The 18,798-nt window shown below is 36.1% G+C and overlaps 2 protein-coding genes across 2 annotated transcripts; one reads left to right on the top strand and one right to left on the bottom strand.

Moving 5' to 3' along the window:
* Positions 1-280: 280 nt before the first annotated feature.
* LOC140795545 (uncharacterized) lies at positions 281-4,328 on the bottom strand. Its single transcript, XM_073148182.1, has 9 exons — positions 3,886-4,328; positions 3,322-3,525; positions 3,054-3,156; positions 2,885-2,964; positions 2,698-2,775; positions 2,383-2,474; positions 1,653-1,764; positions 1,392-1,517; positions 281-780 (listed from the first exon to the last, which is right to left on the bottom strand). Exons 1-9 carry the CDS (start codon positions 4,168-4,170, stop codon positions 658-660), a joined length of 1,203 nt encoding a protein of 400 aa, XP_073004283.1. The 5' UTR covers positions 4,171-4,328; the 3' UTR covers positions 281-657.
* Positions 4,329-4,596: 268 nt separating this feature from the next.
* LOC140795175 (putative DNA ligase 4) lies at positions 4,597-18,506 on the top strand. Its single transcript, XM_073147605.1, has 27 exons — positions 4,597-5,053; positions 5,678-5,769; positions 6,019-6,104; positions 6,205-6,341; positions 6,549-6,623; positions 7,281-7,372; positions 7,595-7,666; positions 8,112-8,191; positions 8,277-8,314; positions 8,410-8,416; positions 9,224-9,379; positions 10,286-10,361; positions 11,171-11,295; positions 11,402-11,436; positions 11,755-11,813; positions 12,219-12,302; positions 12,784-12,876; positions 12,961-13,009; positions 13,222-13,309; positions 14,201-14,404; positions 14,645-14,770; positions 14,835-14,934; positions 15,012-15,117; positions 15,679-15,809; positions 15,936-16,094; positions 16,435-16,590; positions 17,647-18,506. The coding sequence occupies exons 1-27, from the start codon at positions 4,718-4,720 to the stop codon at positions 18,275-18,277; spliced, it is 3,393 nt and encodes a 1,130-aa protein (XP_073003706.1). The 5' UTR covers positions 4,597-4,717; the 3' UTR covers positions 18,278-18,506.
* The last annotated feature ends 292 nt before the right edge of the window (positions 18,507-18,798 follow it).

The raw sequence follows: 18,798 nt of genomic DNA, 5'->3' as shown, positions 1-18,798 counted from the left end.
TCTTCTCATCAGAAGAAAAACTTTTACTGCACATTGAATGTTATTGATCTGCCTACACTGATGCAATCCATAAATTGAAAGGTGATAGCTAGTCTTCTGAAACAAATGTCTTGCTGTTTTTTTTAAATATATACAAGATCAAATATCCGAGAAAGAAACGGCGAAGAAGTTAACTCTAGGCTGCTCAAAGAATTAGAAAGACCATAAACTTTTACAAGGCTTATCCCAAAAAAAGAAAGTTGATATGGATGAGTAAGCTGTGAATTTTGCCAAAGAAACATACAGGAAGTGCAACAGATCCACTTTTGGCATGCTCTGAAGCCTGTGGTTAACTAACCATAAAGATGTTACAGAGCAGAGTTCTGACATTTTCATGCGACACCAGTCGCTGTACACTAAAATCAGCTATTGATTGCACTGGTAAAATATAATCTACTACCAGCTAAGAGTTACAGTAACCAATATGTCTTCAGTTCAAAGTCCCACATAAACTCAAAAGACCAACAAAGATATCTTCAATGCTTGCCGCTTATTTGAGGGCTCACATCTATTCTTAAGAAGAAAAAAAAAAGGGAAGAGAATTGAGATCTGCCAGTTCTGATAAGTAGAACTGATATGTATTCTCTTAGCAGCCAACTAAGAAGAGAGCTGCAAAAATCAAGTCCTGCTATGTGATTTTGACCTGCAACCTTTATTAATTATCTTCTGCAGTGCTGCCTTGGCTTCCTCCAGAGTCCGAACTCCATGTTCTACTTCAAAAGACAGCCTTTGGATATGAAACTGCATTAGAAAACAAAAGATGAGCCACAAAAAGAACTAAAGAATATAGTATATGCACAAATTCTTCAGAATAAAAACTCCAGAGAGTTTCATTAGATTTGTGTAGCATGTAAACAGACAGCATTAGCACATTCGAACAAGAAAGCATTGTGCATATTTATAGAACACATGTGCATAAATGGTCTATCAGTAGAAAACATAAAAAAAGGAAAACATAATTGTTGATGTTCATTAGAAATTGACAGATCCTCAGAATATCAAGAGAAGAAGATTCGAGAATGTAAAAAGAACCCAACCATTAACTTAGACAAAATATAAACACATCTTTTGTGATATTTATTAGTGGATAGTTTATTTTTATTGTTTTTGTAGTTCTTTCCTTTTTTTTTCATCAAAATTTAGGTATTATCAACATGGTGTTAGCTGTTAACTGCCCAATCTTACCATACTTGTTGCAGAGATCATGATGTTCTTTCAGAAATTTATGCAAGATATAAGCAAATAAGTTGATTATACGTGGAGCTTCAAATATAATTAAAGGATAGTAAAATAAGGCCTTAATTAAATAAAAGTTAAGAAATTGAGGATCAGCAGTTTAGCCAAGAAGATACCTGTGTCCCTTGCCTGACACGGATATCAGTGCCCTTGTTATCTATTGATATGAAAGCTGCATCATCTATCTCTTCTTCAGTGGATAAAATTTCTTTCAGTGACTTCGAGAACATAGCATTCAGTTCCTTTTCAAAAGTTAAAATCACAAAGAAATGAATTCTGTCACCACTTAGAGAAACAACAACATTTGAATTTGCAGTTCTACTAGCACATCAAATAGAAGAGCAAAATGGCAAAAGATTTAGTATAACAAAGCTCACCTTCAAATTTTGTTCTCCACCATCAACAGTAATCCTATCAGGTTGAGTGGCCTCGTATTCTTTCACATCAACCCATGCAACAGTGCCGAACCCACCCATGAAATATATGTCACTGGTGATTATACAAGAGAGTGTTCATCACATTTATACAACATTTTTTGTTTTCCATCATAATTTTAATAAAAATTCAAGTGAGGGGCAAAAAGTGAGCTCCCTTAGGCATTTCTGCTCAAAAGATAGGAGTCCTAAGGAATGTGTCATCCTCATACAGTACGCTTTCTTAGAATGATTACGCTTATGTCTATCTATTTATTGAATTAAATAAATCTAAGTGGTTTGCACCTATGAATAGATCAATGTTTTCCCCAAATTTTAAGTGCAAAAGTGAGCCTTTATTTTCATATTTCTTATTACATCCACCCACCCACACCCATCCACACCAGAGGGAGAGTAGAAATCTTCTATACTAGATTTAGTGCCCTGAACAAGAAGGGGAACAAGGAGTTCACAAAATTTCTTGGCCCATGCAAATATACATGTACATATAATAAACATATGTCAACAATACTAACCTTCATCAAATATTGCTCCAATAGAACAAGTAATGGCAGAAGTTCTCATTAACTGTCTAATTATCTATTAAATAAATAATCATATGATGGGGACCGTAGATAACAAAACTTGATGTGATGTTGCAATACAGATTAAACTCTTGAGAAGGTAGACAAACCTAATACTCTGCATCCTGTAATAGTGAAAATTGCCCCATTTTTGGGATGCCCACTGCTGGTGTTTGGCTTTATACTGCTGACGGCCCCATTCCTGAACCAGGAGCAATTTATTATACTTCTAGTAAATGAACAAAAATTTATCAAAAAAACTCACAAACAATATGTAGGATTTAAATTGGAGGCATAACTATAGGTTAAACTAAGAACCAAACTTTGCTTCTAACTAGAGCACTAAAAAGTAGTAAATCATCAGATGGAAAAAAAAAAAAAGCAAACTGTTCTGCTAGTTAGAGCTAGTATAACTAGAGAAGCACCTGGAAATCAGCTGGGATTGGGACGATATCACCAAATATTGTAACACGTGCATTTGATAGACCACTCCATCCAGGTATCTGTCAGCATAAGAAGAACTCAGCACAGAATAATATCTCAGATTCTCAACAGAACAAGCACAGATAAGAGTAATGATAACAACCAATTGTAGGGGAAAAGTATTGACACCTGAACAACAAGCGTAGATCTTGGATCACCCAATAGATTTCGTGTGTGGATTGCTAGCGGAGAGAAGGAAAAAATTGGGTCTACAATAGTTGGAGAAATAAATAAAAACTATGTCGACTGACTTAGAGTACATATTCAGTGTGTATTGAAAATAACAAATCTTACTTACGGCCAATAGGATCAGCTGCAAAATCAACTAATGAACCAAAGGGGTATCCTTCACGATGGTGATGCATCCTTGACATTATAGTGGACAGATGACCAAACCTAGCCTTGATTAATGGAGAAAAGTTCGTAACCAGAAATATACAAAACAAACAGTAGAATTAAAAGACAGTGATTAGCACTAAAACATGGAGACATCTGGAAGACAAAGAAGAAAAAGAAATACAGTGACAATAATGAAACCCATTTCATCTGTTTTAGATACAGGATACCTGCTCCATTAGATTCCGAACAGCCAAAGCAGGTGGAGGCAAATCGTGAGTGGAGGTTGCACTTTGGACACCACCAGAAATAGGTGTTCGGAAAAGGCCTGCTCTAGATTCATTAGTTCTGCCACCATCAACACTTAATCTCACCTCCTCTTTTGGAAGTTCAGTAATGCCAATTTTATTGATACCATTTACGATCATGTCACTCTAAAACAAATATAAAGAAAATACAAAAATAGATTAGATTTTGTTGTTTTAGCGGAAAAAATGAAAGAAAGCCTTAACATGTTATTCCTTAACTACAAAAGATGACCAAGATGTATTGCTTACTAGAAGTATTTAGAAGAGAATCAAAAACCGAATGAGCCAAGTTTGAGAATACGATAGCACTCATCTAATTTGATTAAAAGGACATTTCTGATAAAGATAAGATTTTTTATGGTTCTTACATTAGATGAAACAATAAATTATCATCAGTTCGTTCAAAATTGGTGTCTCTCCAATCGAAGACCAAAGTCACCTCACGATTCATACATCATTAAAAAGGAAAAAAAATCGAATACATACCTCCAACAAAGACGAATCCAAGTCCGGAATCAACCCAAACCCATTCACAAACGCGCCCTCATCTCCCTCGCTACTGCCTGAAACATCTCGAGAGAGTGCTCTCAACCTTGCATTGCAACTCAGAAGCCTAGATACCTTCAAAGATCCGACCTTTTCGTAGTATCTAGGGCAACCAATTCGACAAGTTGGGATCTTGCGGAGAGAAGAGATCGAGGACTGGTGGGAGAGGGAAGATTCGACGAGTTTAGAAGAGAAAGTGGAGGTGGAGGTGGAGAGAGATTCCATGGAGGAAAGAAACCCTAGAAAAAATTGCAAAAGATGGTGGTGGGGTTGGGGTGAGTTCTCTCTGTCTATATATATTTTGGATAGGTTTTATATAGATTTAATGAAGATTTGCAGGAGATTTAGAGGGAAAGCCAGACAAAGATTGGGTTAAAGCTGTCCTTTCCTTCATGTCGAAATCCTAAATAAAGTCGTTGTCTTTGTAGAGTACGGGGTTTGCCTTTGGAATTAGAGTTGAAAGGGGGACTAATTTGTCAAAATATAAATAGTTAGATAAAACCTCTATTGGAAAAGATAAGGAGTGATTTGCAAATAAAGAAAAGAGAAGTAGTGATTTACAAATAGAGAAAAGACAAGGTTCAAAAAATAAGTATAAAAACACAGGGTCTTATATGCAAACTTTCGAATGAGTCTTCCTTCCGATGGCACGACAGTTCCTCACCTCCCACCGCTTAAGAACCAGCAAAGAGAGAAAACGAAGGTCTTTTTTGAGCGATAGATAGGAGAGAGGGAGGGAGGGAGAGAGAGAGCGAGTTATCTCAACGTCGAGATGACGGACGCGACGATCCGGTTCGGGCTCCTGGTGAGCATGTTCCAGGCGATGCTCCGGGACCGGTCCGCCGCCAAGAAGCGGAAGCGCCTGCGAACATTCCTCGACCTGGTCTACACTGGCCAGGAATTCTTCAGCGCAATCCGTCTCGTGCTTCCGTCCCTCGACCGCGAGCGCGCTTCCTACGGCCTCAAGGAATCCGTCCTCGCTACCTGCCTCGTCGACGCCCTCGGCCTCGCCAAGGACTCTCCCGACGCCCTCCGCCTCGTCAATTGGCGCAGGGGGGGCTCTCGTGCCGGAGCGAATGCTGGAAATTTTGCCCTTGTGGCTGCCGAGGTCAGTCATGTCCCATTTTGGTTCTTCTTGGGGAGTTTGGTGGAGTACCAAATTGCTATTTCTTTTGGCAATTTTATTTGGAAATATGGGAAAATGTTTGATCTTGGTCGGCATTGAAGCAAATCCATTAGACGGTCTCTCTCATTACTCGCTTTTCATATATTTTGGGAGAGTTTAGTGGAGTATTCAATTGCTCGTTTGGGTTTGTTTGGCTGGGAATACGGTGAAAGGTTTGACCTTGTTCGTTCTAGAGGGAGACACATGTTACGCCATTTTGATTTGGTCGGTTTTCAACCTTCTTTGGCTAAAATTTGGCAAATTGTTTGATTTTTTTTTTTCGTTTTTGAAACGCGCCGCCCATTACTATTTCATTGCTTGCTCATCTATTAGTCTGAGTTGATTAAAGTTTTGTGGCAAATTGTCCGTTTTTTTTTTCTTGCAGAAAATCCATTTTACCATTTTCAGTGCTTGCTCGATTTTAGGTTGATTTCTCTTAAATTTTGCCAAAATGTCTGATCTTTGTCGTTATTAAAGAAAAATCCATTACATGCACGCGGTTACTATATTTGAGCATTAAAACAGTAAGGGGTGGAATTTAAAGAATATCCTTTTAGTGCCGGTCAGGTGCTTCAACGCAGACAAGGAATGGCTTCAGGTGGACTAACAATCAAGGAGCTGAATGATGCACTCGATCAGCTGGCCGCAGCAGAAAATAGGTAGAAGTTTATGGGCATGGTTAATTGGAATCGCCAACTCTGGTACTTGATATTGTTTCAACTTGCAAAGTCACTATTTCCTTATGTAAACTATAGGCCTATTTCCTTTACAAAGTCACTATTTCACTTTAAACTACAGCTGCTAACTTAAATGGACTTGAAGCATCACAAGATGGCTGTTGCCCTTGTTCTTACTTCATTTCTTATATATAAATGTAAATGTATTCTTTCTTTTACTGGTCTTCATAGGGCAACAAAGGCTTCTATACTTGCTGGTCTTATTAAGAAAACAAATGCCTTGGAAATGAAATGGATTCTGATGATCATTCTCAAAGGTTCTTTCCTAACATTCTGTTCACTTGCTTTCTCTCCTTTGTTTGAAAATTTGTTGCATTAATTTTTTAAGTATAATATAATCTTAATTGGTTTTCATAGATCTAAAGTTGGGTCTTAGCGAGAAGAGCATATTCCATGAATTTCATCCTGATGCTGAAGATTTGTTTAATGTTACTTGTGACCTTAAATTAGTTTGTGAGAAGTTGAAAGATCGAAGTCAAAGGCATAATCGTCAGGTAATTTGAGGCTGTCAATGATTATTGTATGTCAGTTTTGGATAAAACATTCAGATATTTGATAAATGCTGATTCTAAATTCAGGAGACAAAATTCTGTTATCTTATGTGAATCTCATACAGAGAAAAGATAATTTATTATGTGATTTGGCTCTCCTTTTAGAATCATATTTTAGAATACTGTACCATTTGGCCATTCTGTTAACAGGATATAGAAGTGGGAAAAGCTGTCAGACCTCAGCTAGCTATGAGGGTCAGTGATGCTTCAACAGCATGGAAGAAGGTAGACTTTGTTCTTGCCTCTCAATGGGTTTGTTTTTCTTTTAAGTACTTAAGTATTAACTATCATATTGTTACTGAAAGTTGGTAATTGTTTAGTATGCTAATCTCCTTAAGATCATCAGGAGAGGGTTAGCTGGGAGGAATCTTATATAAAGGGAGGTCTTTTTTGTTTACCACCAGAAAGGCATGATAGCAATGAAATTGTTTTTAAGAAAAAAAAGTCTCTTCATAGATGAGCATAGGGCAACATGCATCTTGTCTTGCTTAGGCCCTCCATTGATGAGAGCTTCCTTCACTGCTCTGCACTTTCCTGGATAACTAGATGGTCTGGTGTTAGAAAAAACTATCTGGAATCAGCTCTCAACCTGAGAAATTCAACATGATGACCTTGATAAGCACCACAGATACTATTTGGCAACTTTCTTAGGCATCCATTGCATACTGAAAGAAATGGATATAGCAAAAATGGCGTAGTGGTTTCGATTGCCATTTTATATGCTTACATTAGTCCTCGAACATGCCTTTCCACATGCTTTTCAAATTGCGAAATAATTGAATCTTTAGGACAGTACCAATCCCATGCTTATTTTACTAAATTCTTTAGGGACAGTACAAATCTCTTCATACTAACTTTCCTCAATTTGCTTGTATTGTCTAGCTTCATGGAAAGCAGGTGGTTGTTGAATGCAAATTTGATGGTGATCGCATTCAAATTCATAAGAATGGAGAAGAAATTCATTTTTTCTCACGGCAAGTCTGATTAGGTTCCCAGTGAACATCTAGCTCAATGTTCTCCCAACTACTGGTTTCTTGGATTTCTTAAAACATGTCTTGTAGCATAAAATGGTTTATACTGCATGCTCCATTATGAGTCCTTAATGTTTTAGGATTTTCTTTTTCAGAATTTTTACTCTGAAAGCCTAAATGTATCTGCTTTTGAGTCAAAATATCTCATCTCTTCTCATCCATCAGGAACTTTCTTGATCATCCTGAATATGCACCTGGTATGTCGAAGATAATTCTGCAAAATGTCTTGGTTGACAGGTACTTGCTTGTAATCTTATACGGAAGTGAAGTATACTAACTGGTTCACTTAACTCAGTTTTTGCAAGACTTTTATAATGGCCTTACAACCAAAGACTTGGACAGTGTGTTTTATATTTCAGATTGTTTAATATTTATGTATTAATTGCATCATTCTAAGGTCCATTTTTTCTTTTCGTTTCTTTTTTAGCCTTATTATCAATTTAGTTAATTATTTATAACTGGAATTCATTTAAAAAATGCCACACTTAGTTGAGATTGTATTGTACTCTGATCAGGTTTAGGAGTTATCATACTGAATAAGTCGTCTTGTTTGTTCATAACCTTACTATATTGGATTGATGTCATCTCTTTAGGAGTTCAACCTGAAACTGTTTTTACTTGAGTTGTGGTGCGTTATATATGTCTATGTTCCTTCTTTCAAGTAGATTTTGATGCTGTTCAGGTGCATATTGGACGGAGAAATGCTTGTTTGGGATAGATCTACCAATCATTTTGCAGAATTTGGTTCAAACCAGGAAATAGGTCTTTTGATAATTAATATAAGCTATAATCATGTTACTTATAGTTAGTTTTCCTGAAATAGTCACCAATTAAATTCTTTTGGCAGCGAAGGCAGCGAGGGAAGGACTGGAGACTGATCGCCAGGTTCTTACCTGAGAAATATATGCTTAAGATTTGTTTTGCAGTCAATATGATTAACAAGTTTAATCTTACTTCAGTTTCGTCTTTTGTACTTGCAGTTGTGCTGTATCCTTACCCTGAAGTCTGAATTATCTGGAGTCACCTTGTTTTTTAATTTCCCCAGTAGGGGGATATTGGTATGGAATAAATATTTAGTTCCACAAGTTCTTTGAGAACTTCAAATGATGAGTCTCTAAATCTTTGTTGGTTATGAAGTTTAATCAAGGTCTCCAGGCTATTTTCATATTGTTAATCTCCTGATATCGAGTTTCTTTACCTGTCTTCATCATTTACTTGTCGATTTTTGTCTGACTCATGTATTATATGAAAAAGGATATTGTAAGATTCTGGCAGTGATTGTTATTTGAATTGAATATCTGGATCTATATAATTCCTTTGATATGAAAAATCAGTATCACCAATAGAACCTTCACAACAAGACTTGTATAATTTTGAATACATATGGTGGACATATCATCTGGTTTTTAATTTCTTGTTCTTTTCTTTTCAGTTGAATGTTGCTAGCAAGAGCCTTTGTTCATCTAGAAAGAGTCGCGAAATTTTGTGGTCTGAGCTATTTGCATATGTTCTGATGAGATATTTGAACTCTCAAGCTTCGAGCTGTTAATGCCATATTGCCATTTGATCTGTTTTTTAAGATGTTCTGATGATACTTCATAATCTTCATTTGCAGCTTCTATTGTTGCTAATCATTTTATGCATAATAAAATGATTTTGAAAAGAACTCTATGATAGACTAGCTCTTTGTTATCAGTTTGTTTGGTTTGCGATAAGATATACAAGAATGTTGCTTTTGATAAGACATATTTAGATTTTTGATATTACTTAGTTTAACTTGACATAAAAATATAGATGTTGCTTTTGATATTCTTTATGCTGGAGATACTAGTGTTATTCATCAGAGCTTGGCGGAGCGACATGAACTCCTGCAAAAGGTTGTCAAACCTTTGAAAGGTCAGCTAGAAATTTTGATTCCTAATGGGGGTCTTAATGACCATCGTCCACCAGGTGAGTGATAAAACTCACTATTTCCCTGTTTCTGTAATATTAAGTATCAGAATGTTTAGCAGCATACTGTATATACATTGTGGTATATGATGTATATGTATAAGTATTGTTTCCGGCTTGCATGTTGAAGTTCATGATTCTCTGTATGTAATCACCTGCTTTTCTATGTCTTTGAAAATGTTTTACAAGCTGAACTTGGACCTTCTAATCATGACCTCTTAATATATTTTATCTGGCAATGTAGTCTATGCTGTAGAAGCATTGCCCTTTTATGTTAATTTTTCATATTGGACTATAAGGTTTCTTTGCTGAAGAAAGAGAAAGATATACATTTTAGCATAGTCTGTCATCCAAATTGTGTGGACCTGATAACCTGGTTTGTTAAAATGCAATGAGCATGTGCAATGTTCTTGCAGCTTTTTTCATTTAAGATACTTGAGACAACTGTGTCTTTGAATTAATTTTTTTTTTAAAACTAGTGTATTACAACTTCTGTTAGGCCAGTGCTGGTAACCTCATAGCAAATTTACCAGGTAATGCCATGAAATTTCATCCTTCTGCTGAATGTAGTAGATACTTTCTAGTGAAGCTGCCCAAAAAATATTTTTAGGTTACCTTCCACCCTGAGAAAACCGTAAGGGAGTTCGTTGATGTATTCCTATATTGTTGGAAGCCTAACAGACCATAACTTGTTCCCTGAAAACAACTTTATGTAGATGCAAATGGATTTTTCTTTAATGTTTGGACATCTCATAAAGGCAACGATTCCTTCTTTTTTTTCTTTTTGCGGATCTTATGTACTTATTACATGTAACTTGTTGTGCCACATAAATCTTCATTGGTGATACATGCTTGTGTTGTAAGCCTTATGATGGTTGCACTTGATAAGCGCTCTTGAATTTTCAGGAGAACCAAGCTGGTCCATTGTTGCATATAATCTGGAAGATGTTGAGAGATTTTTCAAGGAAACTATTGAGAATAGGTGATAAAACTCATTATATTTTTTCCCCTGTTAATTATGATCAAGTCTGAGCAGTTGTAAAATTGCTTTTTAGTTTAGATTTCTGTAGTATAATATTTTCATTTTAGCATATGCTAAACTTGGTATGGTGATTAGGAATTGGAACCTTCTAAAGAGTTTATCTGAGTGTGCCAAAGTAAATGACTAGGGGATGAAGATTCTCATAAATGGGTTGGATACTTGGATGTGGTGTAACCTGAGAGTCCCACATTTAACTTCAGCTGTGTTTGCGATCGACAGTTAGGTGACTTAATGTTGAAGTCAGAACCAAATACTTCAATCATGGGGATACATTCATCATATGCCCCTTTCCCGTTGGATCTTCCAATTGCCTGTCACTAAAAAAAATCTTTTCCCCTCACAAATTGTCTGTAAGCAGGTTTGGGTCCAAATAATATGAAAATTTATGTGTTTGAAACTTCCTATCGCAAATTAGTTGGAGCAATTCAAATTTGTGCTAACGTTCTCTGCTGGAACTGAAGCTGGTTTGATGACTTCATCTAAAATAACACATAAGCATGCTGAGTGTAAAGCACTGATGACCGAAATGTCAATCTTATATTTCCCTTTTCTAGTCCATCTTTTACTTTTTTCTTTCTATTTTTTTGGGGAGGGAGGGGGATTATGGATGTCCATATCATGTTATGCTGCCAAACATTCTCTGGAAAGATTTTGTAATCTTTCTCAGCATTTCTATGGTCCATATGCTAAATGGTAATTTCAATTTTGTTGCATGCACTCAGGTTTTCTGATTTCTATATACTCTGTAGGGATGAGGGAATTGTGTTGAAGGATCTTGGTTCGAAATGGGAACCTAGTGACCGTGGTGGAAAGTGGCTGAAGTTGAAACCTGACTATATACATGCTGGTTCTGATCTTGATGTTCTTATTATAGGTAAGCTTACACCCCCCAGTCTTCTCCCTCAGTTTATTCTGCATTTTTTTCTTGAGGAAAAGAGTCTATTTAATTCAGTAAAAATTGACTCACTCTTTGTCATCAGGAGGATACTTTGGATCTGGTCGTCATGGAGGAGAGGTGGAGTTTTATGCTCTCATTTAACTATATTTCTTTACTTAATGGTTTGGTTAATCAAACCTAGTACAGCAAGAATGACTTTATGATGTAAGAAAATAGGGGCCTTCTAACTGCTCCTAGGTGATTCTTTGGAAAATTAGTAGGTAGTTGACCATGTGGATTATGTTTACCAACTTCCTAGTTCCTGTTTGCCCAGAGATGCGTATACTCGCAGATGCATACGCTTGTATATGCATTCATATTTTCTATTTAGCCTTTGCTTGGTCTTATGAATGTAATCATGCAGATCTTCTTTCTATTTCCTCAACTTATTTGCAGGTAGCTCAATTCTTAGTGGGTCTTGCAGAGCATTCAGATTCTACTAATTACCCAAAAAGGTGAATAAGAAATCCTTCTTTGCATTTATAACTAGCTTTGCATAGTTCATGCCATCATTCTGCTCACATTTTTGGATCCTTGGACTTATAAATTAGCTCATGAAAGCTGTAGGTTTACTAGTATGTTTCATGGTTAGTCCAAGTGATGTGATTAGCTTGTTCAGGTCTCTTACAATTGTCTGAGGTGTAATCTATTGGTTGATATATAGTTTACTAAAACCATAAAGTGAACATCAAGAAGAATTTGTTGTTGTCATTTTGTATTAGTACGATGCCTAACAGTCTTTTTTACATTATACACCGTTAAATTTTGACACAGAAGTTAGTTTATTGTCTATCAGATCTTTTTGTAAAACCTTGTCAAATTTTGTTTAACAATGTTTTGATGCAATTTTTTTTGCTTAGATTTGTTTCATTTTGTCGAGTTGGTACTGGCCTCTCCGATGAGGAGCTTGATGCGCTGATTACAAAATTGACACCCTATTTCAGGTACCTATGTGACATCATGGTATTACTCATTTTCTGGTCTCATATCGATGTGCTAAAATTTATTATTCATACTTTCAGTTCTTTTCCAGTTATGAGTTATCAATATATTTTCCTTCTTTGAATAGTGTTGATTTCTGATGTAACATATCTACTTTACCTTTTTATCTACTCTATCTTCTTGAGATAAATGTTCCAGGTTTTCCTTAAGTAGCTTGACTGAATAGGTATAAATTTGATCTTCTGATGAGGGCAAGTTAATTCCAGGTTCTATTTTGGGTAAATGATGATTTTGAGCATTTTGTCTTTTCTTCTATTCTTTTGAAAATGTGGTTTCGACTTGCTTATTGCTATTTTGTGGGAATCTGTTATGGCCATCAAAACATAAGATCTGAACTTCACAAACCAGAAGTTGTTGAGCACTCAAGATTATACAGTGTCTAGGTTTCTACCTTTTTCTTTTGTTAATCTTCCTCTTATCCAGGAAAAATGATAACCCAAGAAAAGCACCACGCTTCTACGAAGTAACAAATAATTCAAAGGAGAGACCAGATGTTTGGATCGAGAGCCCTGATAAGTTGGCATTCTTAAAACCTCCTCTCCCCATTGATTGGAGATTTAAGTTCTTGTAATATTTAATCAGTTTATTTTCCAACTACAGATCCGTTATAATATCCATAACTAGTGATATCCGAACAATCAAGTCAGAGGTAAATCTTTCTATTTTTATTTGGATGGACCTTGCCTGCTTCTATTAATGGTTTACTTTTTCATTCTGACAAAACATCCTCTTACAACTTTTTCATAGTAGAATAGTTGTTTTTGCAGAAATTGTTTTTGTTGCAAGCAGCTTGATCAATTTTTTTTTCTGCTATTCTCTCATGTTTTTATACACTTCTTATGGTGGCTTTTGTTCGTTAAGGTGTTCGCTGCCCCATACAGTTTGAGATTCCCCCGTATTCACCGTGTGAGATATGACAAACCATGGTATGAGTGCCTCAATGTGCAGGGTAAGTTTTAAAATTCTAAATGGCCTATCAATTCAATCTTTTTCTTAAGCAGAACCCATTTTTGTTCTCTAAGATAAGTATATTCTGAAGTCCAAGTCCTCTCCAAATGTATCATTCAACACACTTTACGAAATAAACAATTAGACAGGAGGTCGAGATAGGAGGTTTCTTCTGAAAGCTTTATTATTACTATTCTACTGGTTATAGATTAGTTCTTTTGGCTGATGTGAAGGTGCATATTTTCCACTTGACTGCTTTATGTAATATCTTGTTATTGGTACCTACTGTAGGCTAGTGAAATGATATCCACTTATTCATGCTTATTACATGGTACGGAAGCTACAGATACTAGATCATATATACAGGAAACTGAAATGACAGGAGTGCATAAACAAGCTGATTAGGTGGTTAAATCTGGCCATAAATTAAGCTTTTGGCCTAGAAAAGGGCTTTGCAAGAGTTCAGCTCAATAATTGAAAATGCTTCCAAGAGAATCTACACATTTTTAAGGTGTGCTGTCAGCCGTCTAGAGAATGATGTGACTGGTGGAGAACGTAAAGATATAATAAGATACTTCATCAGCGCAAAATGCAATAATGTCTTTGAAATTCAATCTTTTCCTTCTTGTTTTTGTTTTAAAAGGAGGCTCCATCCTATGTGGGATAGGAAGGGTAAACGTGATCATCTTTACCGTCATTATTGAAGAGGTGGTTTGCATTACTTCATCCTATGACTGTTGCACTAAGTGACGCTCTCATATGTTCTCATCCTCTTTTCTATATTTTCTTTTGACATACCCAGAATGATATTCTTATCAGGTTTTTCTGTCTATTTTGTTGATATCTACCTGTCATTTATATTGATCTGCTTTTTCTTTTTTAACAATGTCAGCATTTGTGGACATAGTACAATCAAGCAACGGTAACACCCACAAGGGAACAGATCATGCAATTTTGCAGGACCACATTTTGAAGCATATAAAACCGATAAAGAAGGGGGAGAAGAAGAATGTTTCTGTGGTCCCTTCGCATTTTGTGCAGACTGACATCTCTGATGTTAAGGAAGAGACCTTAATTTTTTCGAATATGATGTTTTGTATCCTCTGAGCTCTTGCTTTGACTGTTGTGATTCCTCTGCAAATTGCATTTTTGTGTATTATAAGGAAGGTAATATTTCAGTGCCTGCTAGTAATTCTCAGGTTTGTCATCTGAAGTAAAAAAAAATTGTGCGTCGTTCGAAAATAAAATGTTATAAATCCAGCCATTAGATTTCTTAGAACATGGAGTGTTATAATTGATTAGATTTGGAAAAGAACCACTTCCTTGACTCACTTAGATTTTGTCAACATTCCTCCATCATATTCTTTGGATTTCTTTCATAAATTGGTGGTGGAGAATGGAGGAACTTTCTCGATGAATCTTAATGACTCGGTCACTCACTGTATAGCAGCTGAGAAGAAAGGTACTCTGCAGTTCAGATATGATATATCAAATATGTCTGATACATGCTTAATTTGGATTGATAGGAATCAAGTACCAGGCAGCCATGCGTCATGGTGATATAATTCACTATTCTTGGATCTTGGATTGTTGCAAACAGAAACGTCTATTGCACTTGCAACCGAAGTTAGTATTGAGTCCGACTTGTATTTTAGAATGTTTTAGTGTATTTTGAACTTTTGGATATTCTTTTGTAACTGTAGGTACTTCCTTTTTCTTGCTGATGCGACAAAGCATAAACTCCAGGAAGAGATTGATGCATTCTCTGATTACTATTTCTGGGACATTGATATCACAGACCTCAAACAGGTGTGCTAGCTCATGACTGGAAGTGCTCAATCTTCTATGGTAGCATAAAAGAATATTTGTTCAATATTAAATATACAAATAATATATTTGACCACTAAACAGCCCTTAAGGAATTGTTTGATGGTAAATATTGAGTGATCAGCACCTTATGTGGATACAGTAATCAGTAGGTGCTGCAGGTGAATGGTGGCTTCACTAGAATATGGCAGAATAGAAGCTTCAGTCTTGAAACTTGAAAGCCTCAGACACGCTTGTGGCACTCAGCAAAGGCATCTCCACTTATAAGTTCATCTAATATCAATTGGCGTAGACCTATAAATAACATGCTGAATATTCATGAACTTTACCTGTGATCTTGTCAAAGAGCTTTTATTTTATGAGTTAAATGGTATTTCAGCTGGAAATGGTTAACCTATATACTGCTAGAAAATGTCACCTGAAAAGTAGAGTAACAGAACAGCACAGTGAATTACAACTTGGAAGCTAAAGGACTCTTTGCATTTTGTAGGACATACCCGATGTATACTGATCAATTTTAATTTTGTTTGATTTGTTGTTCAGATATTTAACAACATGAGTGAAGTGAAAAATGGCAATATGATACAGTACTACAGGAAGAAGTATTGTCCAGAGGAACGATTGTGCTTCTTTCAGGGTTGTTCCATCTACTTCTATAAAGGAATGCCTCTAGTGTGAGTCTCACTTCCACTCTTGTTTCATTCTACTCTTTTAGAGGTTCAATACTTTTGAAGTGTGAACAGGAGTCATACTTCCACGTTCAAAGCTCTTTACACAGTTATTGAAATTTTGTTTTGAAGAAATGTGGATCACAGTGTGATATTGGATCTTGCATTGAAGAGGATGAAACTTGATTTAACCATGCATGGTGGTGAAGTTTGCAGCAGTCTTCAGCCTGCTACTCATTTGGTTGTATGTTCAACCACGGAAGCACATAATTTTGATGAAATATATAATAGGTAAGAATTTAGAATATTGAAAAGATTATCTGCAGTCTCACACATAAGAGCTACTTCTTCCTTTTTTTATAAATGTGTCAATGCTTTACATTGGCTTGGATGTGTAAGGAGATTAAATGGAGTTTGGAAACCATATATTTGGAGATGGATGTCATGGCTACACGATGCCTTTCTAGTTGAGGGTTTAAACTTTTACCTGTTAAGCGTTGTTGAACTGTAGTTCCTTCTATAAAATGCAGTATAAAATATATCGGAGTTTCGAAGATGCTTGGAGTATATTTATTTAAATTGATTGACAACTCACAGATTCATTATAAGTGTTATGCTGTTTATTCTGCAGTTTTCCATCTACACAGAGGCACCTTCTACATTATAAAAGCTTACATGTTGTGAAGAACAAGTGGCTGGAGGATTCATTAGAGAAGTGCAAGAAGTTGCCTGAAGATGCTTATGATCTGAAACCAGATACATTGGAAGAAATAAGGGTGGAAAGCAGGTAACGATTGAATATTTTGTGCGTTTTTAGAGTGAAGAATACTTGTCAATATTTTTAAGTCATGTTTTGAATGAATCATATGTTTGGCTTGGATAAAATATGTGGATATACTACATGATACCAGATTTACTGTTATAATAATCTTGGAGAAAAAATACATGACATGTGGGAGTAGGCCCGAAGTGCACAAAACTTGTACATCTGCCATTAGTTGTAGGGGGCCCAAATCTATTTTGTATGGGCGAATAAAGATAGGCCAGTTAAGACTGACCTAAAAAACTGTGTAGATTATGTAATTAGCAAGTAATAATAGTTCTATACAGATTGTTACGAATCAGATCTGGACCGATCTAGAGGTAAAAAAATTATGAGATTTTTATAGGTGGTAGCTTCACGAGCTACGGATCTAAGGGCTTTGGTTTCATGTCAATCCGATGTTGGAGTGAAAAGTTAAAAATAAACAGTGAAAAAAGGTCGAATCTGAACAGATTAGTAATTATCTAATGTTGCGGCAGTCATCGAGGGTAGCGAACGGCTAAGGATGGTGGTGAGCAGCAGTAAAGTAGGGTGACTCGTGGTAAAGAATGATGACAGGGTTTGAAAGCTTTGAATAGACCTAGGGTTACGATCTACTCTTAGGAAAATAAGAATGATCTAAATTAACTTAACTCAATGACTATTCTACGATGATAATTAATCAATGACTACTTTTATTTATAGGAGTAGAGTCCTAATGAATTGGCCACATACGGATTATCTGTTTTAATTCAAAATTAAAGACAATAAGCAAATTAGACTAATTAGACTCGACTAACTCAATCCACATGCTCGGATCATAACACAGAAATACTATTCTTGCAAGTACATATCCATTTTGTAGATAAATATATAGCTATACAACCAAGCATGTGTTTAGTTAAACAATACACTTGACTCTATTCCAATTATGTGGATGTGCTTTTTGCTTCAAGTTTTCTTCATCCTTGATTGGTTTTGTTTTTGTTTTTTGTTTTTTTTTTTTTTTTTTTTTTTTTTTGCTTCTCTTTCCTTTGACAGGGATGAACCCGAGCCTCCCGTTGATACAAGTGCCTCGAAAGACCATCAATTTCCACGATTACTTGATATAGGTGGAAAGAGGAAAAGAGGAAGAACAACACCTACTAGCTCGAGAAATATCAAAGCAGCTCCAAGACCTCGAAGAAGAAATCGACCTGCAAAAATAGATCAAGATGAACCAGAAGAAAGTGATCCCTCGGGCGACACTAGCCAAAGAGATCCTTTGGTATCAAGGGAAGATTCTGCTTCTAAAATGGAGGAAGACGGGGATAACAAAAATCAAGAACCGCTTGCAGATGTCAAATTTATCAAGTTTCAAGAAGGTTCTGAAGATATAGATTCAACTGGCTCTAATCAAAACCGAAACGATCCAGAAAATAGAATTGAAGAAAGGTCTGATAGGACACATGCTGATGTAGGAACCAGTAGGGCAGGTGAGAAGTTGGAACAAATGGTTGATCCATTGCATGCAATGCTACTAGATATGATCCCAAGCCTTAGCCAGAGAAAAATTGAACATGGGACTTCCGCCCCTGAAGGCAAGAAGCTACTGCCGGATCCCAATCCTAACCCAGTGAAGAAAAAAGTCAGTTATAAAGATGTTGCAGGTGAGCTCTTAAAAGATTGGTGACTTTCACTCCAATAATAGACTTCACAGCTTGTGTACAATAAGATGAGTTATCTCAGATTTTGTACATGTAAGGAGTGGTTGCACATAGCTCAAGCTGTTGCAGAGTTCACTATAGAAATAGCTTCTTTTTATCTGATGACATTGTTCTAGTTTTTGGTGTTAGACAAAGAATCTACTTGGTAAAATGAACTGCCTCTTGCAAAGTATTGAAGAAATTAGTTGCCTGTGATATTTGTACTTGTAGCCCCCTCTCAGATCCCTTATTTTATTTATATCCCTCGTCTCTATATATGTGCAGACTCCCGCACGTTAAACTTTTGGAGGTACACACAAAAAGGAAGCATTTTTATCTTTTATATATACAGATACCAAATTTAGGGGGCACATATGTAGCATTTTTTATCTTGTTCAGTTGTTTGATTGTCGATAGTTCATAATGGTGTCAAAGATTGACATCTTTTTAGCTTCTTTTCTGTTGCCAAAGATTGATCATGTATAGTAATATCCTCACACTTTTTAAG

The sequence above is a fragment of the Typha latifolia genome, chromosome 9 (assembly GCF_019914945.1).
Source record: "Typha latifolia isolate L0001 chromosome 9, TyphaL0001v2, whole genome shotgun sequence".
Classification (NCBI taxonomy): domain Eukaryota; kingdom Viridiplantae; phylum Streptophyta; class Magnoliopsida; order Poales; family Typhaceae; genus Typha; species Typha latifolia.
Note: the sequence above shows the minus strand (reverse complement) of the source record. Positions and strands in the feature narration are given on the sequence as shown.